At 34.7% G+C, this 24,601-nt stretch overlaps 2 protein-coding genes across 3 annotated transcripts in view; one reads left to right on the forward strand and one right to left on the reverse strand.

The window, feature by feature from the left end:
• Window positions 1-434: 434 nt before the first annotated feature.
• Window positions 435-16,035, forward strand: LOC128990228 (39S ribosomal protein L23, mitochondrial). The gene is made up of 4 exons (XM_054412528.1): window positions 435-586; window positions 4,222-4,427; window positions 6,057-6,130; window positions 15,803-16,035. Exons 1-4 carry the CDS (start codon window positions 573-575, stop codon window positions 15,965-15,967), a joined length of 459 nt encoding a protein of 152 aa, XP_054268503.1. The 5' UTR covers window positions 435-572; the 3' UTR covers window positions 15,968-16,035.
• A 2,823-nt stretch (window positions 16,036-18,858) lies between these two features.
• Window positions 18,859-24,601, reverse strand: part of LOC128990836 (synaptotagmin-5) — a 233,353-nt gene continuing 227,610 nt past the window's right edge. For both annotated transcript variants that reach the window (XM_054413449.1, XM_054413450.1), the window contains 3 exons: window positions 23,054-23,202; window positions 20,768-20,932; window positions 18,859-20,315 (listed from right to left, as the gene is read on the reverse strand). In XM_054413449.1, the coding sequence (XP_054269424.1) occupies window positions 20,774-20,932; window positions 23,054-23,202 (308 nt within the window). In that variant the 3' untranslated portion in view covers window positions 18,859-20,315; window positions 20,768-20,773. The remainder of the gene's footprint in view (window positions 20,316-20,767; window positions 20,933-23,053; window positions 23,203-24,601) is intronic.

Below are 24,601 nucleotides of genomic sequence, written 5' to 3' on the forward strand. Positions count from 1 at the left end.
GGTGGTGATATTTCACGTGTGGGCCTATGGTATTTAAGTAACATATCCCGTGTATTATAATTAAGTTATGATACATATATCAAATTTTGATATAGAATCAAGTACAATCGATTAGAGGCATACATTTTGTGGGATCGATTAATATGGAACGTAGATTATAACGATCGATTTAAAGGGCCTTATTGATGGAGTCATATTACATCAAAGCTCTACCAAAATTGTTAATGAAAAATTGTTCCTTGTTATTGTAGCAAGTACTTTAGGTTTATTTACAATGAAAGAGTAATCATCCATGAACCGACAGTCGTTGGAGTAATCTGACTGAAGCTCCATTGTACAAATTATTTTGGCTTTCTTTTACCAGTAAGAGATAAGAAGAAAAAACTTAGAGAGAGCAAGAACAGTAAAACATACGATACACATAACAACATAACCAAAAACCACAAACCCCAAATTGGTAAAGTCGGCAATAGACTATTTTGTCATTATTGCATTACATTAGGCTATCTTTGATTTGAAAATTTTGACTATTCTTTCTGACTGGTAGTAGTAGTTCAAGATACTTTACTTAAATGTCGACTAGATGGTAAGTTTAAGTATAGTAGATTATCAGAGCCATACACCTACCTACAAAAATTATTAGGCCTAGTCTTCGGTTTAAGATACACTTACAGACTACAGTTATTTTATTTTAGGGCACAGTTTCTTAACTGGGCTATGCTAATATCGATTGAAACTATCGAATTGGAAATTTGATTAATAATCGATATTTTAAAATATATCTATGATAAATTTAAACTATCATAACCTAACCTAACCAACAAAAACTTGCTGATGGTGAAAAAATCGCATGAAGGTTTACTAATCGAATCGATAGTTTCAATCGATATTAGCATAGCCCAGTTAAGAAACTGTACCCTTCTTTTACATATCGGTACACATCCTATGCTACTAAGACTCTAGGCCTAGTGCATCTTACAGTTTTCCCAGGCCTCCACAAGGGAAACGGTTATCACCATCACTGTCAATCTTTGACAATTAAACTTTAACTGGAGTACAAGTTGGTTGTGTTACTTAGCCCAGTGGTTGGAGTCCCGTCCTGGACTTTCAAGTTCCAGTGGACGGGAATGGGGTTTATCTAGCGTAACTTATTCAATTTTGCGCAATTGCAAAATTTTTGATCATAGAATATTTTTTTTTGTTTGGATCTAAATAACGAGGTTATTTTTTCTGTTCCATAAGTCACTTTCCCTAATAAGCCCAATGTTCTAAAAACGCTTATTTAAACCAGGCCTACCCTATTCTTAGTAGGTATCATAGACGTTAAATATACATTCACTAAAATTTTACTGTTATGTGTCATAATAGGGTACAGTTTCTTTAATGGAAAATAAATAAAAGAAACGTCTTAGGCCTATAGGCCTAACACTTTTAAAACATATATTTACGCTTAGGTTACTGGTTATATTTACGGTTTGGTTATTTAGGCCTACTGTTACTCACAAGACGGTAAATACAAAATACCCCCGCCGCAGCAAACCTGCAGACTAAGCGAATTTCCATTTGACTGATTGGATTTACACTGAAATGTCTACTTAAAAATATAACATTTACTCTTGATTTAAATAGAATTAGTTTAACAAGTACTTAGGTTTGCTGCATCAGGGAGGGTAAAACTGTTTTTTTTTTTTTTTTTGTAAAATGTGAATAGGCCTAGTTAGTAAGAAATAAAAACATTTTCCAAATTTGATCAAAATATGTTCACAAACAAGCAAACTACAACAGTTTACTTATTCTCCATAAGAATAACATGGGAATTTTAAATTTACAATTTTTTGGAATTTTCTCCGTAACCATTAGGCGCATAATAACGCTTCAATATAGCCTACTAAATTATTTGTTTTTTTAAGCTCTACAAAATGGTTTGGAAAGAAATTGCTAAATTTTATGTTTTTTGGGTCAAAAATGGAAAAAACCTATTTTTACCCCATAAAACTCCCCGTAAACCCCCGTTCCCATGGTCCGATCATGCTGGATCGCGAACTCGTTCGAATAAACGTACGTTTACACGTTTGTACCAAATTTCATCAAAATCGGATCATTTTTGCTTGAGTTATCGTGCTGACGGACACACATATATATAAATATATATATATATATATATATGAATTTGAACGGATGGTGTTTTTGGCCTCTAGGGACATCAAAACGAAAAAAAAAATCGGTCCCGCGTCCAGGTCTTACCATGAGTACTACGGTAATAGCTTATTCCCTATATGGGAAATTCGCTAAAAGATGGTAAGTGGTGATCTATTTTGATTGGACACTCCAATCATCATCAGACCCAATAGGCGAATGACAAGGGGTTGACTTCCATATCTGTTGGCACAAACAACCGAATGAAAATATCGGTTATTCTACTGTTTCATTCTATATATATCAGTTGGTTAGTTAACCTTACCTAACTAACCAAACGATATAACGAATGTATCAACGTAACTTATACGAATGTATACGAATCGATGTATCGATCGATATTTTCATTTGGTTGTTTTGTGCCAACAGAAGTGGAAGTGTACCCTTTTATAAGTACAACTGGAATCAAAATTTACTTGTTCATTAATCAACTTATTTTTATTTTTACATTTTTTCTTATAAATATAGCCTACAATTCTTCCCAAGCATTCATTACATATCCTTTTTTACAATTCTTTAAAATAGGCCTACATCTAGACTATCCTCCATTTTTCCTATTGAGTGGCCATTTTTTAACAGGTGTGCAACATTTGATCTTTCTGGTTTGTTGTTCCTCCACGCAGATATGTGGTTTTTGAAGTGGTTTACGAAGTTCACAGTCTGTCCAATGTACCTAGTAGCTTTCACAATCGTTACAATTGATTTTATAGATACCCGACGCGTCAAATTTGTCACAATCTTCTATTTTTGGATGCAGTATTTTACTCATGGTGTTCTGAGTCCTGTAGGCTATTGAAACTCCTTATTTCTTTAATCTGTCAGCAGTCCTATGTGTTGTAGTCCCCGTGTAGCTAAATGTGACATATCTGGTGTTTTCCTCTTTTCTCTCTTAAAAACTAATGTTGTTTGCTGTGTAGTGTATTCTGCCTATTGATTTTTCTCCTCGTCTTTCTTCCGATGTCCTCTATTGTCTTGGTTCGAAATCCATTAACTTGAGCGATCTTCTCAATGGTGTCCAGTTCATTCTTCCTATTGGCTTGGCTAAGATGGGATCTTATAGCTAAAAATAGGCTTTACCTTCGTCACTGGATCTTATAGGGTCTTATAGGATCTCTCTTAGGATCTTATAGGCTCGGTACAGCATGGATCTAAAGGTTGTGGTCTTGTGTTAGACTTGCTGTTTATTGTATATTGTATTTTGAGAAACAGCCCGCAACTGGAAATTTACCACCAATAAAAATTCTAAATTGGATCCATAGCACCAAAGAGAGTTTGTCAGACAGATTACCACATCACAAGTTGACAATATTTAGGAATAGCTTTCAATACATGGGAGTAAGATTGTACAATGAATTACCCCTGTAGACCTATCTAAAAAATCGAAATGTTACACTCAATAAAAAACAACAAAACAAATAAAAGATAAAATAATTGATAAAGTATTGGGAGAACAATTTGGAGGATCCTATTGTGTAGGCTAGTTAAAAATTCATTATCCTACTATTGAGTTCATTTTACTGTAATTAACTTGTATTAACTATTAAATTTATTTTTAAATTCATCAATACGACGAAACACCTGTTCTTATGTATGAATTATTGTACTTTTTAAAGAACGTTTTGTCTAAATAAAATATGTCTATGTATAAGTCTTGGCCGATACGTAGGGTAGCAGACCACGGGGGGTAGATTTCCGGGGGTAGAATTCCTGGGTCGGACATTTCTGATTTGTCAACTGGGGATATATTTCTGTGGGTAAAATTCCAGTCTAAGGCTTATTGGGATTTTGTAATTAAAAATCACTGACTGTTAAAAAACTGTGATTAAAAAATAACTGTTAAGTAAACCGTGAAATTAAACATTAGCATTGCACTAACTCTCCATAAGAATGAGTGCTACAGCTGGCTTGATAGGCACCTGTACTGAGAAATCGATTGGTAGACTTAAACTTATTCTAGAGTCTCATGTTACCTTGGATTAACAAACCGTCCTCAACATTTTTAACTAATCATGCACTTTGTTTTAGGTATCCAATTTTTCAGAAGGGCAATCCTCAACTTCGAGTATACTTGCCGAATTTTTTCATGAAGCTTGTCAGGCCAGACTACAAGCAACCACCAAATATTGTCAAGTTTATTGTTTCCAATGAGATGACAAATCACGACATTAGAAATTACTTAGAAAAGATATATAAAGTCAAAGTTGCTGATGTCAGGTCAAATATTGTCACAGGTTTGTATGTTAAGATTTACACTCAAGTCTTTTGCTTATATACAATTTTACATTATAACAATAGTTATTGCCACTTTTGCTTCTTAACACAGATTGAATAGGTTTATTCTGAAATGTAGACTTTGACTTTAAATTCAGTGTTTAAGTTGAATTTTTAAACTTAGGGTAGGGGGTAGGGGTAGGCCTAATATATATATAAATAGTTGAACTAATTGTAAAAGCTTATAATGTTTTCAGCCTGTAAGGAACGAGCATTGACTATTAATGATTCTGATGTAGCTACTATTTGTCCTTAATATTGTATTATGTATTCACTATTATTAATTTTATTGATAATTCAGTCACTCTATAATCCTCTTGCTCAAAATGCTTGCTGAATATTCAAACAATAAAATAACAATGAAAAATATGTTAAAAATTCCCACATAACTTAAACTGTGCCCCGTTTTGGGCAGTTTACCTAACCTAAGTCGCCCCAATCCCTAAGAATGAAGTTCCTCGCACCTGCAATAGTGGCAAAATCAGTAACATCTTCCAAAATCGCACAAACTTCATCGCCGTCACCCGTGATTGGGGAAAAATCTTGGACACCTGCAATCACAGGGACATCATCATCATTACCTGCAATAATGGTAAAGTACTGTCTAAATGAAATAAAATTTCATCTTTTTTTTTAAATATTGGACAACAAATTCTGTCTCTAGACCTATGCCTAGTGGTAAAATCGGCACTGAGCTTTAAAATGAATTTTGAAAACAGGAATTGTGTCAAATCGATCAGGAAAAATTAATTAGGACTACCGGTATTTAATTACAGTACCTACAGTAGGCCTACATACAAAAGCTGAGCTTGAACAAACCTTGCCTTAAGCTCATCTTGATCTAAAGTCTCAGGCTCTCTCCCCTCATATGAAAATCTTGCTATAGTTCGGCCGCTTAGAAAACGACCTGCGCGCTAATGCTAAACCAATGCTGGAGGAGGTCGTTTTCTAAGCGGCCGACCTTTAGTATATTTATACTGAAAAGTTATAGATACAACCTGATTGTTTTTATGTATGTTTTTGTGAAAACCCTTAATCTTTTTACATAAGTATGAAATCCTCTTTTTGGACGATATCATAGTTTGGCACTTGCCATTAAACCCTAAATGCAAGGTCTAGGCATTAAATGGCACACCATTTTATGCTTTTTACTTAAGAAAACAAACAGCACAATCTAGGAGTAGTATTTAATATTTCTAAATACTACTGTATTCATTTTTGAGTCTTAAAACTCAATGGACCATATACATATCTCAGTTTAGAATTAAGAATAAATTAGTCGGATTTTTACTAACTAGGTGTTTACATTTTAAATTTTGGGTTGCCTTAAAATTATGACATTTTAAAGAATTAGGTAAAGTTGTTTTTCGTATACAAAGTTGAGTTTGATAATTTAACATAAGCGTAATAGGTTTTGTCTCTATTTTCAACATGAAATTATTTACCAACCCTTATTGACTTTTTTAATAACGGATCCCTAATCACAATGCCTTTTTATGTTTCATAAATGTCTTTTAAAATCATTTCAGGCAGAAATTCATGATTTAACTTTGTTAGGCTATGGTAATATAATATTTAACTGATTTTAGGAGAGTTCAAAACGGCCGGCAAAGAGAATTACATTGTGAAAGATGACGACTACAAAACAGCCTATGTCACCCTTGTAAGTATTTACTTTAAAATTGAATGTTCAAATTTAGTACTAAACTAAAACTATTTAGGCCTATGTTAGTACTGTACTTGATACATGAAGGATAGGTAAGTTGGCCATGAAATCTAGCAATGCTGTATCTGTTAAAATTATAATAAAGTATATCTACTCTTATTTAAAATTCCTTGGGAGTTAGCTAAGGAAGCTGTCGTAGTTGAGCAACTCGACTGCCGTTGGTCGTTTCGGGGACGGGAATTAGTCTACACACAACCTACATACGGCGGCGACTACAGTTCAAATGTACAAATGGTCAAAAAGTACAAATGAATTCTTTCTGTACTGTATTTATAAATATATATACTAGAGAACCCGTGCAGCTCAATGAGCCGCATAGTATGAAACATTACGCCGAGGAAAACGTTATGCTTAAATTCGAGTAATTCTAGTTACATCTTAGAGTTGTTTAAACACTTGTTAGAAACTAATTTTAAATATCTCTATTTGCGTCGTCAAGGCTCACTTACATTATTTCTGCTCTCAGTTTTAACTGATAACTTCTAATGAATGCTAAACGATCTGCTTTAACTCGAGTTAACATGTTGCAACAAAGTTTTTCCAGCATTGAGAATTGAAAAAAACCGTTACCTTACTGATAAGCTGTGTCAAATAATTTAAGTTGGGTAATTTTATTTCTTTTATTTGAGACATCCCCTAACAAACAAATTTTCTCCGTAGAGAATCATGAAAAGTGGGGTGATATCAACCATTTCATGTGCTCCATTTTTTACCCACAAAATCTGGGTTACCAACTGGACAGCCATAATCTGCTTTGAATAGGCTAAAGCAGCAAACACCATTGAAAGTTGGTTAACGTATTTTAACGTGTTGTCTGTCAGTCACAGTATATGTCCCGCATCAGAACATTCTCACGTTGTTCTGATCAGTGGAGTTTCTCTTAAAACCTGTCCCAAAGTTTTGAAAGTATGGATTCATTTGTTGAAATAGGTTGGATAACTCTTGTAGCTAAAAGATTTGGATAGCAATTTTCATTTTCTCTTTTTGAACAGCGTATATTATTTGCCTCCCCCTGAATCATAAAAATAAACTTGACCGTAACTACTCGATCATTGAATACATAAACACTAATTCCTTCATTTATGTTTGGTCACTTATATTGCCACTATAACTTTCAATAGTAAATGAGTTTTTGAAACTTCTTATTTTTGACTTGAAATGTCTGGTTTTGTTGGTAAATTCAGTCAAAAAACTTTGTAAAAATTTGTCCGAGGAACTGGCAACATAACCTAGAAGTAAACAATCCATTTGCATTTTTTTTCAAGTGAAGAAGAGCAAGTAATACAAAAGTTTACAATAAAAACATAAGGTCCGTCAAGATTTGGTATAATCTTCCTACTTTAACTCATCATAGTCAAGGCATTAATATAGTTTATACTAAATGTTTTTAAATATCTTGATCTATCAGTGTCAGAAGTAAACATTTCTTGCATGCATTCATTTGATCTGACATTAGGCAAGTTTACCTTACCCGTGACAACACTATGTGCTTCGTATATTTTTTTCACTTCCAAAGTAAGTTACATAGCAGAACTGGCAAATATTACTCTTCTCACCAAGTGAATGTGTATCTGGATGGGTATCTGTTAGACCACACCTCTCTTTTTCTACTCTTCTCACGATTACTAGAAAAAACCCGGTATGGATCATAAACATCAACAAATGACGTTTTTGGCCCGAAAATAAACACGATTTAACATTGGTTAAATGGAACTGCTAAAACATATGTTCAATGCTATTAGTATAGGATTCGGGCCAACAACGTCATTTTGTTTATGTTTATGATCCATACTGGGTTTTTTCTAGTAATCGTGACTCTTCTCATACGCATAAAGATATCTTATTATTAATAGTCTCCTCCTCCCGTTTTTAATATTTCTTCTTTGAGGTATTTTCTGTTCTTCCAACAAAACTGATTAACTCAAACTGTTTAACTTGGTCTTAACCTACTGAATATTACATCAATATTTACTACCAAAAAGCTAATGAGTTTCTTTTTAGAAACAGCTGTTTTTTTTTTTTTAATTTGTTCTATGTATTTCTTATGGGGAAAACCCAACCTTTGAGAGGGTCTCACGACCTTAAGAGGAGGAATTTTAAAATTCTAAAACCGTATTGCAAAACTACATATTGAGACGAATCTTTTGACACCTTAAACATTAAAATTGGTCAACAAATAAGGGAGGAGTTCCGTTAACAAAAAACGGCTTCACGTATTATTGAGCGGAGCGAGCGAAGCGAGCGAAGCTCTTATACATCGACTTTTATGCATTTCGTAATACGCAAACTCCTCCTAGACGGCTGAATCAATCGTTTTCAAATTTTGCATGGTGATAAAGACCATATCGGTGAGTGCCAACATCTATATGGCGTTAAAAAAGTCTCTCAGGAATCCGCCCTACTGGGTCTCAAACTTTTGAAAATTTAACATGGGCCTTATGAGAAAACATTCCGCCATTGTTGTCATTTTGTTTACATTTTAAGACATAACGCGACGTTCTGTACCCACGGGCACCTCAGCTTGCGCATGCGCAGAAGTTCTCTATCCACAGTATACTAACAAAACAAAATACAGTACAAAAGGAAAAACATCAGTTGTTACTATTAAGCAAAGATTAAACTGAACTCGATACATAGTAGTCAAGGGTAGCAGTGTGGAGTGTGGGATCTGTTTATGACGATTAGATTACGGTATCTGAAATTTTAAAATGCAATGTAAAGGGAGGGAAACAGGTCCGTGACGTAGGAAGTGGTGAAGGAAGTAGTCCAGGTGAGTAGTCCGGAGTGTGGGAACTGCTTTTGAAGATTAGATTAAGGTATCTGCAATCTTAAAATGATATGGGGAGGGAGGTAAACAGGGCCGCGACGTAGGAAGTGGTGAAGGAAGTAGTCAAAACGAGTAGTCTTGAGTGTGGGATCTGTTTATGACGATTAAATTAAGGTTTCTGCAATCTTAAAATGCTATGAGAAGGGAGGGAAAAAGGTCCGCGACGTAGGAAGTGGTGAAGGAAGTAGTAAAGGCGAGCAGTCCGGAGTTCGGGAACTGTTTATGACGATTGGATTAAGGTATCTGCAATCCTAAAATGCTATGGAAAGGGAGGGAAACAGGTCTGCGACGTAGGAAGTGGTGAAGGAAGTAGTAAAGGAGAGCAGTCCGGAGTGCGGGAACAGTTTATGACGATTGGATTAAGGTATCTGCAATCTTAAAATGCTATGGGAAGGGAAGGAAACAGACCCACGACGTAGGAAGTGGTGAACGAAGTAGTAAAGGCGAGCAGTGTGGAGTTTGGGAATGGATTAATGTATCTGCAATACTAAGACTGCTTTCATATTAAACTAATGATTTTACCTGAGCAAAGCTCGGTCCCCAGGTACTTAGAACATAAAGGATGGTACGGATCATAAATATAATCAAATGACGACACTAGCTTGAGGTCAGTGACGTAGGAAGTGGCGAAGGAAGTAGTAAAGGTGAGCAGTCTGGAGTGTGGAAACTGTTTAAGACGATTAGATTTAGGTAGGTATCTGCATTCCTAAAATTCTATGGGAAGGGACGAAAACAGGTCCGTGACGTAGGAAGTGGTGAAGGAAGTAGTCAAGGTGAGCTGTCCGGAGTGTGGAGAAACTGTTTATGACGATTAGATTTAGGTATCTGCATTCCAAAAATTCTATTGGAAGGGAGGAAAACGGGTCCGCGACGTAGGAAGTGGTGAAGGAAGTAGTCAAGGCGAGCTGTCCGGAGAGTGGGAACTGTTTATGACGATTGGATTAAGGTATCTGCAATCCTAAAATGCTATGGAAAGGGAGGGAAACAGGTCTGCGACGTAGGAAGTGGTGAAGGAAGTAGTAAAGGAGAGCAGTCCGGAGTGCGGGAACAGTTTATGACGATTGGATTAAGGTATCTGCAATCTTAAAATGCTATGGGAAGGGAAGGAAACAGACCCACGACGTAGGAAGTGGTGAACGAAGTAGTAAAGGCGAGCAGTGTGGAGTTTGGGAATGGATTAATGTATCTGCAATACTAAGACTGCTTTCATATTAAACTAATGATTTTACCTGAGCAAAGCTCGGTCCCCAGGTACTTAGAACATAAATGATGGTACGGATCATAAATATAATCAAATGACGACACTAGCTTGAGGTCAGTGACGTATGAAGTGGCGAAGGAAGTAGTAAAGGTGAGCAGTCTGGAGTGTGGAAACTGTTTAAGACGATTAGATTTAGGTAGGTATCTGCATTCCTAAAATTCTATGGGAAGGGACGAAAACAGGTCCGCGACGTAGGAAGTGGTGAAGGAAGTAGTCAAGGTGAGCTGTCCGGAGTGTGGAGAAACTGTTTATGACGATTAGATTTGGGTATCTGCATTCCAAAAATTCTATTGGAAGGGAGGAAAACGGGTCCGCGACGTAGGAAGTGGTGAAGGAAGTAGTCAAGGCGAGCTGTCCGGAGAGTGGGAACTGTTTATGACAATTAGATTAAGGTATCTGCAATCCTAAAATTTTATTGGAAGGGAAGGAAACAGGTCCGCGACGTGGGAAGTGGTGAAGGAAGTAGTAAAGGCGAGCTGTTCGGGGTATGGGATCTGTTTATGACCATTACATTAAGGTATTTGCAATCCTAAAATGCTATGGGAAGGGAGGAAAACAGGTCCGCGACGTGGGAAGTGGTGAAGGAAATAGTCAAGGCGAGCTGTCCGGAGTGTGAAAACTGTTTATGACTATTAGATTAAGGTATCTACAATCCTAAAATGCTATGGGACGGGAGGAAAACAGGTCCGCGACGTGGGAAGTGGTGAAGGAAGTAGTCAAGGCGAGCTGTGCGGATTGTGGAAACTGTTTATGACTATTAGATTAAGGTATTTGCATTCCAATAATGCTAAGGGAAGGGAAGTAAAGAGGTCCGTGACGTAGGAAGTGATGAAGAAAGCAGTTAAGGCGAGTTTTTTTTAAGTGTGGTAACTGTTTATGACGATTAGATTAAGGTATCCCCAATCCTAAAATGCTATGGGAAGGGAGGTAAACAGTTCCGTGACGTAGGAAGAGATAAAGGAAGTGGTAAAGGCGAGTTTTTCGGAGTCTGGGAACTGTTTATGACGATTAGATTATGGTATCTTGGTATCTACAATCTTAAAATTCTATGGGAAGAGAGGGAAACATGTCTGCGACGTAAGAAGAGGTGAAGGAAGTAGTAAGGTGAGCAGTGTGGAGTTTGGGAACTGGAAACCGTTTGTAGCAGTTAGATTAATGTATCTGCAATGCTGAAATGCTATGATAAGGGATGGAAGCATGCCCACGACATAGAAAATGGTGAAAGAAGTAGTAAAGGCTAGCAGTGCGGAGTGTGGGCAATGTTTGTGGCAATTAGATTAACGTATCTAAATTCCTAAAATGCTATGGAAAGTGATGAAAACAGGTCCACGATGTAGGAAGTGGCTTAGGAAGTAGGTATGAACATATGTTGAGAACCGTCTGTGGCAGTTAGATTAATGTATCTTCAATCATAAAATGCTATGAGAAGGGAAGGAAACATCCCCCACGACGTAGGAAGTAGTAAAGGCTGGCAGTGCAGAGTGAGGGAATCGTTTGGGCAGTTAGATAAATGTATCTAATACTTAAATGCTGTGAGAAGGGAAGGAAACATGTCTATGACGTAGGAAATGGTGAAGGAATTAGTAAGGCTTGCCGTGCAGAGTGTGGGAACTGTCTTTGGCAATTACATTAATGTATCTGCAATCCTAAAATGCTATGGTAAGAGGCGGAAACAGGTCCACGACGTAGGGGGTGGTGAAGGAAGTAGTAAAGGTGGGCAGTGTTGAGTGTGGGAATGGATTAATGTATCTGCAATGCTAAAATGCTATGGGAAGAGACTGTAGACTGTAGGTTAAAATGATTATGAAGCACGAATCGTTACATAATTCGATACGTATTCAATCGTTTACAATAGAAATTTACAACTGAGTTGACTACAGCTGAGTTTTACTTCAAGAGGCTAAAAACGAATTTTATTCCCTAAAGAGTAAAAATGCTACTTTAGACCCGCAACGCATGCATCAATGACGACTGTTTTCACTGCAGTATGACAAAAACAATATAATATGAACAATATAATATGATTGATGACTCCGCTCAATTTTGTGGATGCTTCTGCGAACGCCACCTAGTATATATAGATATATATAATGAACGGTGGATTAGTAAACATGTTGACTGCTTCTAAACAGTTGTTACTTGAAAACTCCATGCTAATAATATACATTCAACTTTAAGAAGTCTGTTAATGGGAATACTAGTGCTTTAACTGGTATTAAAAATTGCACCCCAGCAAAATTGCATAGACCAAGAGATAATATTCTACTGTTCTAATTTCTTTTGAATAATCTTTTATGCTAATTTTTCCTCTCAAGGCAACTTTGTCGTTCCTTTCAATGCCATTTGGTTAGTTTTCCTCTTCTTGGAATGTTCCTGCTGTGTCAATAGAGCTGATGGTTACTGTTCTCCTGTACGCTGTGTACAGAGAAGGGATGATGATATTGTTTCTCAGCAACTCATTGGTTTAAAATTTCTTTTTATTTTCAAAGATGATGTTTGCTTCATAGTGAGTGTCGCTGAGAACGACTCTTTGTAGTACGCAACATTGCTTTGCGCTTATTGGGTAGTTAATTCATCAGTTCTGACAACTTCAAATCATCAATCACTGGTTCTTTTTAATATTTCACTGTTGCTCGCGACCAACTGCTTTATGTTTATACTTTTTCTTTATTTTTTCAGCTATATACTATTGTTTGTTTTGTAGAGACAATGAGTAAAAGAGGGAATAGGCACACGGGAGGGACTAAGGCTAAAGGTGTAGTGATGTCATATCTCTAGTGGCTAATGTCTTCTCTTGAGGCAACACGATTACCGTAATGAAGCGATGTGATTTCAGTGGCGTTCGTGGCATAGTTGGTAGCATTTCGGATTGGTGTTCAGGAGGTCCTGGTTCGAATCCCGCTGGCAGCACAAACTTTTTGTCAAAAAATTTTTCATATCAGCAAGTTTGGTTGGTTAGGTTAGGTTATGACAGTTTAATTTTATAATACTAAATTTTAAAATTAATTTTATAATTAATTAAAAATTATAAGTAATCATTAATTAGATTTTTATCTTATATAGTTTTTATATTATCAGAAAGTCTGGTTGGTTAGGTTATGTTATGACAGTTTGATTTTAAAAATTAAAAATTAATTTTATAATTAAAAAGTTAATTTTATAAAAAAAAAAAAAATGATAATTTAAATTTTTTCAACTTAGCAGTTCTAGTGGCGAACGCTGACACTACAAGATATGTTAGCCTTAGTCCCTCCCGTGTGCCCTACCGAGTAAAAGAGCCATAGTTTTTAGAGGATTAACAATTAGTGTGTGTTTCTCTAACATCTATACTTATATACTTCTATCTTACTAATATTATAAATCTGAAAGTTTGTGAGTTTGTGTGTATGTTTGTGTGTTGCTCAATCACGCATAAACTACTGGACGGATTGGGCTGAAATTTGGCATGATGATAGCTCACATTCCCTATTAACATTTAGGCATATTCTTATCTCAAAAATCCTTTCGGGCTCCGCCCCAGTGGGTCTGTAGTTTCCCATTTTAACCTTATGAGTATTCATATTTAAAGGGGAATAAAGAATTTAGTCAGCTATTTCAACTTTCAACTTTACAAGTTGGTTCTATAATATGCAATAGCATTAAAAAGCTATAAGGTTTCCCAACAGGGTGCAGCACTATTATTATTTTGTTTGTGCATATATGACAACAGCTAATTTGAACTAAGCAGCAACAAAAAGCTGTGATACACAATAAGAACTGTCAAAGTAGGATTGTTTACAGTTAGGTTTGAGTTTTTAATTTAATGAATAATTTGTGATATTGTGCGAATGTTTGATAATTTATTTTTTTCTATTGTTTAGGTGCAATGGTAGAACATTATGGCAATGGTAGATGTGTTATACTATATCATACCGTAAATTTATGAACCAAATTTTATCAAACTGTGTCCTCCCCCCATTGCAAACGCAAAGCTTGAGTATAACTGCAATACACATTTTATACTTATATGCCAACCCCGTACGAAGGACGGGTGCTCTGCTAGTATATTAAAAATTAAATTTGAAAGTTTGTTTGTTTGTTTGAAGTTCAATCACACATTAACTACTGGACAGATCGGACTGAAATTTTCCATGATGATAGCTCACATTCCCGATTAACATATGGGCATATTCTTATCTCAAAAATCCTTTCGGGCTTCGCCTCAGTGGCTCTGTAGTTTCCCATGTTAACCTTATGAGTATTCATATTTAAAGGGGAATAAAGAATTTAGCCAGCTATTTCAACTAAAAAAGTTGGTTCTATGATATGCAAAAGCATTAAAAAGTTATAAGATTTACCAACAGGGTGCAGCACTATATTTTTTTGCATTTATGAAAACAGCTAATTTGAACTAAGCAGCAACAAAAAACTGATACGCTATGATAACTAACTGTCAATGTAGGATTGTTTACAGCTATGTTAATTTTTTAAATTTCATGAATAATTTGTGATATTTTGCAAATTTTTGATAATTTATTTTTCTCTATTGTTTAGGGTAAGTGGTAGAACGTTATGGCTATGGTAGATATGTAATACTATAGAATACTGTAAATTTAAAGAAGCAAATTTTATCAAACTATGTCCTCCCTCATTGCAAACGCAAAGCTTGAGTATAACTGCAATAAGCTTTTTATACTTATATGCCAACCCCGTACGAAGGACGGGTACTCTGCTAGTCCTACTAATATTATAAATGAGAAAGTTTGGATGTATGGATGGATGGATGTATGGATGGATGGATGTCAGCTGTTTTAACTACACAAGTTGGTTCTATGATATTGAATAGCACTAAAAAGTTACAAGGTTTACCAACAGGGTGCAGTTCTATTATTTTTTTACATTTATGACAACAGCTATCCTATTAAGGCCATAAAGGTAAAATTTTGTTTTTAAAAGGCTTATGTGTAACTATTTTATCAACAGATGTAAAGATCAAAATGTTTCTATTTCGTGTTCTCTTCCCGTTGCAAAGCACGGGTACAACAGCTAGTAATTCTATATATTTAACCCATTGGCCATATATATACATCAATGAGGCTATTCAGCTGCGAGTGTTGGGTATATATATATGCAACACAATCTGAAGGTAACAAGAGAAAAGAGGAACTTTGTAGAGGAACTGGCCTTTCTTAGGTTTTTACTTTGAGACTATTTTTAATACAACTTCTAGAAGGAATGTTGATGTGCCAAAAGTTAAAATCAACAACATTTTTCATCTTAATTCTTTTATCTCAATGGAGTCACAGCTGTTATTTCCAAAGCTTCTCAGTATTTATGTCATTTAACTATGAATATTTAATTAACTATGAATATTTTTCAATATTTCACATCAATAAAATTTCCAGTAGACCTAAGAGAAGAACATGACAGTGAAAATTGAGAAAGGAGAGGAGAATCCATAAAAGTTGCCGTTCCTACTCATCAATTTCTGCAAATAAAAACTGAAATAATACTTTTGAAGACATTCTTTTTTCATTTTCAGCCTCTTGGAGAAACATTTGAATTTCCTAAACTAATCTCCGAAACAATAAAAGAAAAAGAAGAGAAGACACTGAATGATACTCAGAAATCACTGAAGGATATTCAGAAAAAGTTTTTGGAAAAGAACAAAAATAGGCATGGTTTACCTGGGTGGTACAGCATTTAGTAATTTAATGTCATTGTTCAGTCTTCAGTGTTATTAGTTATAATGTAAATAAAACTCATTAATATTTAGTTGGCGTTACTTATTTAGACAATTTTGTGATGTATAGAGTTCTAGAAGAGATATTTATTTATTTCCTAAAAATAAAAAATAAATCTTCAAACTTTTAAAAATACATGTTCTTTAATGAATGTTAAGCATTAATATTATTAGCCATTTATTATAGAAGCCCTTTGCTTAGTTATTATTTCAGTTCAGTAGCATTTATAAGGAAGTTCTCTGAAAATAAAAACACAAGGTGGTTTGAAATAACACTTTCTAATTACTATCTCATATCTATTTATTATCACATAACAAACAAATCACAAAAATCACATAATATTTCAAAGCGTTTTATGTATTGGCCCTTCAACAGCTGTCTAACTTGTACATTAAAATATACATATTTTACATCACTTTGATAATTAATTTGGTTATAACACAACATTAAGTTTAAAATAATTCTGATAGCATTTTATACACATATAAAAAGGACTCCCTGCTGTTTCAAGCGTCATCAAATTTCATGTTTGACATTTAGTCATACATCTAACATTCCGCAGTAATGTATTATACATAGCTTTTAAAGTGCTTACTGTACTTGTAACAAGCGTATTTATGGATACTGTCAAACCTTAACACCACTATTAAACTTTACAAGATTACGTTATAAGATATACAGTGTTTATAACATTTAATACAGGTACAATATTTGGATGAATTTATGGTATTGACTAAAAAATGATGACAGAAGCGTGATTTGCTGAAAATGTAATTTAAAATCTTGGTTAGTCGATCCAAGTAAGGTGGCCAGCCTTTTTGGATAAATTTGTGTTTTAGTTTGTGTATTAAAATAATTTGTGTTATTTTTCTAGATATTCTATTTGTTTTAAATTGTGGAAAACTGCTTAACATATTTCAAGTTACTGCTTGATGTTATCTAGTAGCTGTACAAGAAATTCAAGTCATAGCCAAGGTGACATGGTTGATGAAGATAAGCAATAACTGTTTATTGTTCTATCTTATGACTAAAATTCAAAATCATCCTCTTCACTTTGGATAAGCTTATGATTTCTGTGTTGAAAAAATCTATCTATTTAAAACTGAACTGGCTTACTTTGTAGCCAAGCCAAACTGAAAGGGCAATTTACTGAGCTATATTTTATGCCATATCAATATCACAGTACTGTACCAGCAACCAAGAGAGAGAAATGCAATTTGTAAAGTAGCACGTCACTCTGTGAGTGGTGATGTTTTATTTGAATAAAACCTTGGGTCCACATAGATGGAATGTCTGCTTCAGTATTCAAAAGTGCGGACCAGCTGTCGCCAATTTTTTACTAAAAAAGAATCTAGTTGTGTGAACCAGTCACACAATGCGCAGGTGTCAACAATTCTATTAGTTGTTTATAATTTTAGTTGTAATGCTTATAATTTAATAGGTCGTCCCATCAGTTTGACTTGGTAAAAAACATTAAACATTTGACAGAAATTAGTAATTTGTATCAGCGCAATCTGTCGGTGGCTCACACCAACTACGACGAACTTGATTTAAAAACTGGGGATAACTTAACTTGGGGATGGACTTTATAGTTGTATCAGTCAAAGGTATTACACGGAAGCATTTTGAGTTTCACAAGGGAAACTTAGGTTGACAAGAATATTGTATTTTGTTTAGACATGCAAATTATTTAAACTTAACACACTTAGTAGGAACTAGTAAACCAATTTATAAATTTTCTTAAATAGATGAGTTGGTTGAGTTTTATGCTACGTACTAAAAAACTTAGTAAGTAGTTGATTATAAGGTTTTTTAGATAGTGCCAGACAGCTGACCTAAATCAAGATTTTACAATATCATCTAAAATGCCTAATTGTAATATCACCACTTTTATGAGCTTTAAAAAGTAAATTGAAACTATTTTAGCAGAACCAAAAGCCGCTTTTCAAATACCGTTGATTTGTAATACAGTATTTACAAAACAGCAGTCCTGTTAGTTATAAATTTACAAATGTGTGGTAACCGAGTAGCAATTACAACTCCTGGAGCTTCAGTTTAGGATTGGTCATAGATGAGGCATGTGACTGGGACTTGGTTGTTACCAGGTGGTTGGCTTTAAGGCGGGGACACACTTGTCATACACCCTTCCGATCCGACTCCGATCATACTGCGGTACGACTGTCGGAGAGGGGAATGGTACATAACATTGAACGCAGTTGTTCACACCTCTCCGACACGCGTCATGTCATACTCCGATCCTACTCCGATTTTGGTTCCGATCACGCACCGACATTGCAGTCTATTCGTTTGTCGGATGCAGGACGGGTTGTTTCTTAAAAATCACCTTTATTCTTAAGGTTTAGGAACAATGGTTTAAGATAAATATATGCCGATGCTCTGTGCGTGCATACCTTCAATTCGAGACCTCAATCATGAAAATCGGACGGGTAGAAGAGCTAAACGAACTCGAGAGAGAAAAACCTATAATATAATGGGCACTTCTGCTTTCCTTCCATGCAGAATGGACCCAAATTCTCCGTTTTCCACTGCCCTCCAGAGATGTCTGACTTTCTTCCTCTTCATCTAGACAAACCGCCACCATGGCTAAATCCTGAATACCAAAGTTTTTGAACATACAGTATTTATCACCTTCTGCACGTAGTTTACGTTTACGAATCAGACTGGCGAGTGTTGATCTACCCGGTGGAGGAAATAGGAGATGGGTCGCCGGTTCGGAAGCGTGTATGACATGTGTGTTCACCCCCTCCGATCCCGCACCGATCCTTCTGGAATCCCGCAAATCGGATCGTAGTAGGATCGGAAGGGTGTATGACAAGTGTGTCCCCGCCTTTACTCCTCAACTCATACAACACACACACAGCACTGTTTTGGATTATTGAGCTAAATTTGGCGCTGTAATGACAGGACTGATTCTTCTACAACTATTTTTAACTTTTTTGTACTGTATTAGATTTTTAAGAATTGACACGGATTACTTGGCCTCGGATATGTTAAACTACATTGTTTGGTACTTTGGTTGGTATATGCTTATAGACTAATGGTCTCTTACCAACTTACCATTACATTGCATTGAGTGTAAATGTTTAGGTTCGGATAGAAGTAAATTGTAAACTATATAAATGACATTTAATCTTACTGTAAGTACACAAATACAACACTATCAAGCAAATGAATAACTGTGTGCAATAATAATCATTATAGTTATAATTTCTATGTATAAATATACAACCATTATTTAGTTTCCAAAATATACCTCAGGCTAACATGAAGTTAGATAAAAACAATACTCCATAACATACTTTACATCTACCAACAAACATGCATAAGCGTACCAGCTTTAATTTGAATCCCCTAAGTCTGGTTTTTTTACACTTAGCTGGAACATTAAACCAAAGGTAATGGCTTATTTGAAATTGTTAGGGATCTGTAAAATATCCTTCTAACTTTTGAGTTGATTTAGCCTACTTTTGGAGTAAAAGAATAACTGGCGTTAAAACAGAGTTAAGTAATAATCGTCAACTGTTCTAATTAAGTACATAAAATTTAAAATTGCGTATCTGTAAAAGAGAAACTTTTTTAAAACTACCTCATATTTTGGTAATAAATTACGAACTCCTAGGAATAATTATCCTTTGAGTAAACTACGCAATCGTCAGACCAGACCTTTCCTATTATATATATTAAAAATATAAACTTTAAATTTGAAAATATTTATTTTTGTAAGGCATTGAAGCTTAAATAATTGACCACTTTCCCCTTAAAGATTAATAGTTGTAGGGTTGGTAATGTTAATTTCATTAAAGAAAATTTGTAAGTTTTTAACTGAAGATAAATGATAAGTTTTGCTCCTTTTACTGTTGATAGTGAAATGCATACCATCTACATACAGGCATATTTTATTATAATAGTATAGTACAGTTTTTGCCCCAGGAAGAGAATTATTACAGTAAACAAACATAAAAACTGTACGTAAACAAATAATTTGTTTGATACAACTGAACATTTTAAAAAGAATGTCTTTTTGCTTGAAACAAAACACTCAACAATAGATTGATGTGATAGTTATGCTCCAAACCAATAATCACAAATATTGGCTAAGAAGTGGACAAAATAAAATATAGTGGAATTGTAAATAATTGATCCATAGATTTCATTTCCAGCATGCCATTTAAAAAATGTATCAAGACGACATAAGATAGGTTACTGGAGACGTCGTCTTGCCGAGATGTTGACTTTTATTTTGTTGTCATCCTCAATGAACAAACATGACACCTTTCATGTGACACCTTTCTAAAACAAACAATAAAAGAAAAGGTCATCAAGGTTTTTGGACATGAAGTTTAATCACGCATTATCTACTTGTCGGATTGGGCTGAAATTTGACATGATAGCTTACATAATAATAATTTTAATAATACTAAACAATTTAATATGCTGTCTAGTAAGTTTATTTGGTACATTTAATGCTTGGGTTTTAAAATATTTATTGTAAGTAATCATTGTAAACCCCTTGCCCCTATATGTGTTTGTATATTGATATATTTATTTTAATTGTTAACAGTGTTTTTTTGGAATTTTCAGACATTGAAACCAAAATGTAAGTTTGGTCCCAGGTCTAGGTTTTGCCATACGGTAATAGATCTTTCCTATTGAATTTGAATTGGGAATTTGCTAAAAGGACATCTACTTCAGTATACATTGATGATCTACACACCTGCATACTTGTATACTTTGTTAGTTACCTAGTTCTATCGTAGAGTGTGCCACATAGCCACAGCTTTGCGAGGGCTCTGCGTCATGTCCGTCCAATGGTCCTGTCCTGGGCCCTCCTCATGTGGACCAATCACACAACAGCCGAGTAGAGGAGAGTTGCCAATCAGATCACTGCCGCCGTCCATCACGCAAACCTGTATACAATGAACAAATTATCAAGTGATCGGTGCGCAGGTTTGTAGAGTCAGTAGGTGTCAATACCTAGAGAAGTAGTTATATCAGGCATTGTACGAGTATGTATCTTAGGGTGCAGGTGTATTTATTTTTAAAGTAAATTGAGATTAGACCATTCTTAAGATAGCATTCATATAAAGAGTAGACATGAAGTCTAATTAAATAAAGAACATAGTTCCATTGCCTTTTATGCTGGCTAATAATTCATGCATATGAGGAATCTCGGTACAAAGTTCCTACTCACAATCAAGTATGTCCAATCCAACAGTAGTTTGTAAAATTATTTTTTGTCATACTGCAGCAAAAACATCTGTTTTTTATACATAGCCTGGGGAGTGAATATCAGCTGTTGTAAACAGTTGTACATTTCGATAATAGCAATCACATACCATGGATCAAAATTATTCATTGATTTGTTTATTAGTCGGGACCACATAAGTTTGCAGTTGAGGGAGGAGCTTATTTACCATGTGGTTTTGAACGAACCAATGAGAACGGTGCGGTGTTGCCAAATCTAATAATACCAGCTGATTTGAAAATATTGCTTTGTATATTTTAATTAGTGTTGTCAACGGGCGATGTGGCAACGTCGCACTAGCCTTGTCTTTTGATTGGCTGCCGCCAACTGTAAACTTACGTGGTCGCGACTTTAATTAGGTAAGGCTTATTGTTGCATTCTTGTCAATAGTTCGACATATCTATGGTATAATTTACAGTAACACAATCGTAAAAGACATAATGATTAAATCACTTAATAAACAGCTGCTTGTTTACATTAGCAGAATTAAAAACATGCTGGAAGTCGTTTTGAGAGGTTATCTTCACATGAGAAGTAGTTTTGTTTCCTAGCTTAGTTTGTTAACTAATGATGCAATATGACGAAAAATATAGTTCACCACACGAGCAAAAAGTGTCTTTTCAACCCTCTCATTTTCCGACCTCGGCTTTAACCTCAATCGTAAAAACTGGAGCTTGTGTCAAAAAGAGTCACTTTACCTGTGATGAAACTATTGGTCCCTTGAATCTATAAAGCCAAAAGTACCCACGAACTTTTGAGAAAACTACAAGTCACACCCCCATAAACAATATACTTAAAATGTTCGTCATGATGAGAAACCTTGCGCAAAACTATCAATTTTTTCCCCAATTGCCCTTTAAGGTCATAATTTCTTTCCAAATGGAACTTTCCATATACTTAATGTTAAAAATACCTCAGCTGTTCATATTTGTATGTTGTTCTTTCAATTTATTATCTTATTAAAATCTGGCTTGATTATTTGTTTTCATCACTCCTTAACGAAAGTAACTATTTTCGATAACAGCTGATATCAATGAAAGTAGTCGTTTCCCAAGCTCTAATTTAGGGCGAGGGAAAATCGATCAGCTGATTTTCCCTCGCTCTAAATTTACTTTCCCTCGCTCTCAATTAGTTCTCCATTTATTCACTACGCGCGCCAGTGTTTTGTTACGGTTTAATTTAATGATTTTAATCAGCTGTATGTATTTTTAAAAGTTGTATTATTCTTTTATTTTGATGTTTAAACAAAATTGATTGAGAAATATACGTAGGTTTCTTTTTAGAAGATTTTATTTTATTTTGATGTTCAATCAAATTAATTGAGAAATCAAATTGTTTTAATATACTGAGGTCTGCTATTCTGTGTTTGTGTATTTTTGCGTCGTGATGAAAAGTATCGTTCATAACTCGTACCGAAAGTTATTATCCGGCACTTGCTCCATTATTCCCGTCCTCGGCTTCGCCTCGTACGTGAAAATAGCTCTCACATACTCGGCTTTGCCTCGCATGTGAAATTGGGGTTCCCTAAAAACTTGGGCGCGCGACGGAAAATGCCACTTTCGGTCCTAGTAATGAAATATACTATTTTAATGCTGTAATCTGTTTTGTTTATTTCAGCTTTCCTTAACCAATCAATAGTTTTATTAATAAACTGGTTCAAGCCCATGGGTAACAGCTAGTTTTATTTAAAAATGAATTTAATGATTTAATTTATTCATATTGTAAAATAAAACAATTAGTAATCATATGAAAAAAGGTTGTTATACCATGTAACATTTCTTACCTCAATCGCAGAGAGAGCCAGATTAGCTGATGAAATGTTGAAAGTCAAGGCTTCGTTCCAAACAGGGTTTGTAGTTGCCTTTCTTGTAGCAGTTTTCTTTTTCTTCACTCTTTTGCCACTGCTCAGGAGATAAACCTTGACAAAAGGATCTGAAAATAAAATTTTAATTTTTAATATCATAATCTAAATGAATAATATCAAAATTTTAATTTTTAATATCATAATCTAAATGAATCATATCAAAAATGTTAACTTTGACACAGTGTTAACGTTTTTTAAATATTTACTGGGAACATGATAAAAAACTTAAATAACTGATAAAAAGTCTATGCAAAATTGATATATTTGTAATAAAATCTATTGTTTCCTGGGAATTCCAATTGTCTTACGTTTTTCTAATAGTATGACACATAACCACATGGTAAAGTGATTATTGACGGATTGTGAGCTTTACCCTCTAGTTTTGTGTTTGTTTACCTTCAGAGCCGATTCATGAACTTAAAAACAGTTGACATTTTAAATTAAATGTTACAATATATTTCTTGAATTTATATTATTTAATCTGAGTTTTATCTTAAAAGAACAGGTAAAATATAACAGTCATATTTTCTAAACAGTTCATACCCTTAAACAATAATATGGGAGAGAAGGTAAATGTTAACTTGAAAACTAGCTATTTTTTTAAAGCAGTGTATTTGTATGGATGATATAAACTATTCATTGCGAATTTTCTCAGTGTGTAATGTAAGAATATAAATCATATCACAATAGAACAAACCCCTGATGAGGAAGAAGACTTTGCCATAGTAAAATATGAGCCTTTGTTAGTTTTAGAAACAATATTATAAATTAAAATTTTCACTTACAATCCAATTGATTTACAGTTTTATAAAAATTATATATTTTATCGTGAATCTCTTCTTGAGCCAGAAAACTTATTCCCGGTTGATATTGTTGTTGTGTAAAAAATGATTGTGAATTACCCGATATAAATCAATTTTCCTTTAATCAGGTGTTATGCTGATATGTGAACTTAAATCATTGCTAGTTAGCTATAAGGGATGAGGGTGTTGAACAATTGAAGTTTAGATTTTCAATAATGAGGAAGCAGGTTTAGGACAAAATGAACTTGTGAGAAACTCTAGAGCATAATTAAGTGGAGATTGGAATGGGCACACGGAAGGGACTAAGGCTAAATGTGTAATTACGTCATATCTCTAGTGGTTATTGTCTTCTCTTGAGGCGACACGATTACCGTAACGAAACGATGTGATTTTAGCGGCGTTCGTGGCATAGTTGGTAGCGTTTCGGATTGCTGTTCAGGAGGTCCGGGGTTCGAAACACGCTGGCAGCATTAACTTTTTGTCAACAAATTTTTCATATCAGCAAGTTTGGTTTATTAGGTTAGGTTATGACAGTTTAATTTTATAATACTAAATTTTAAAATTAATTTTATAATTAATTTAAAAATTATATGTAATCATTAATTAGATTTTTATCTTATATAGTTTTTATATTATCAGCAAGTCTGGTTGGTTAGGTTATGTT

Source organism: Macrosteles quadrilineatus, unplaced genomic scaffold (genome assembly GCF_028750875.1).
Source record: "Macrosteles quadrilineatus isolate MER2022 unplaced genomic scaffold, UCM_ALF_1.0 Scaffold_3__2_contigs__length_128488019, whole genome shotgun sequence".
Classification (NCBI taxonomy): Eukaryota; Metazoa; Arthropoda; class Insecta; order Hemiptera; family Cicadellidae; genus Macrosteles; species Macrosteles quadrilineatus.

What these genes read in the sequence shown, in the direction of transcription:
- LOC128990228 (XM_054412528.1), top strand. An exon ending in CAGGTCAAATATTGTCACAG is followed by an intron (nt 4,428 to 6,056) that starts GTTTGTATGTTA and finishes AACTGATTTTAG; the next exon opens with GAGAGTTCAAAACGGCCGGC. An exon ending in AAACAGCCTATGTCACCCTT is followed by an intron (nt 6,131 to 15,802) that starts GTAAGTATTTAC and finishes TTTCATTTTCAG; the next exon opens with CCTCTTGGAGAAACATTTGA.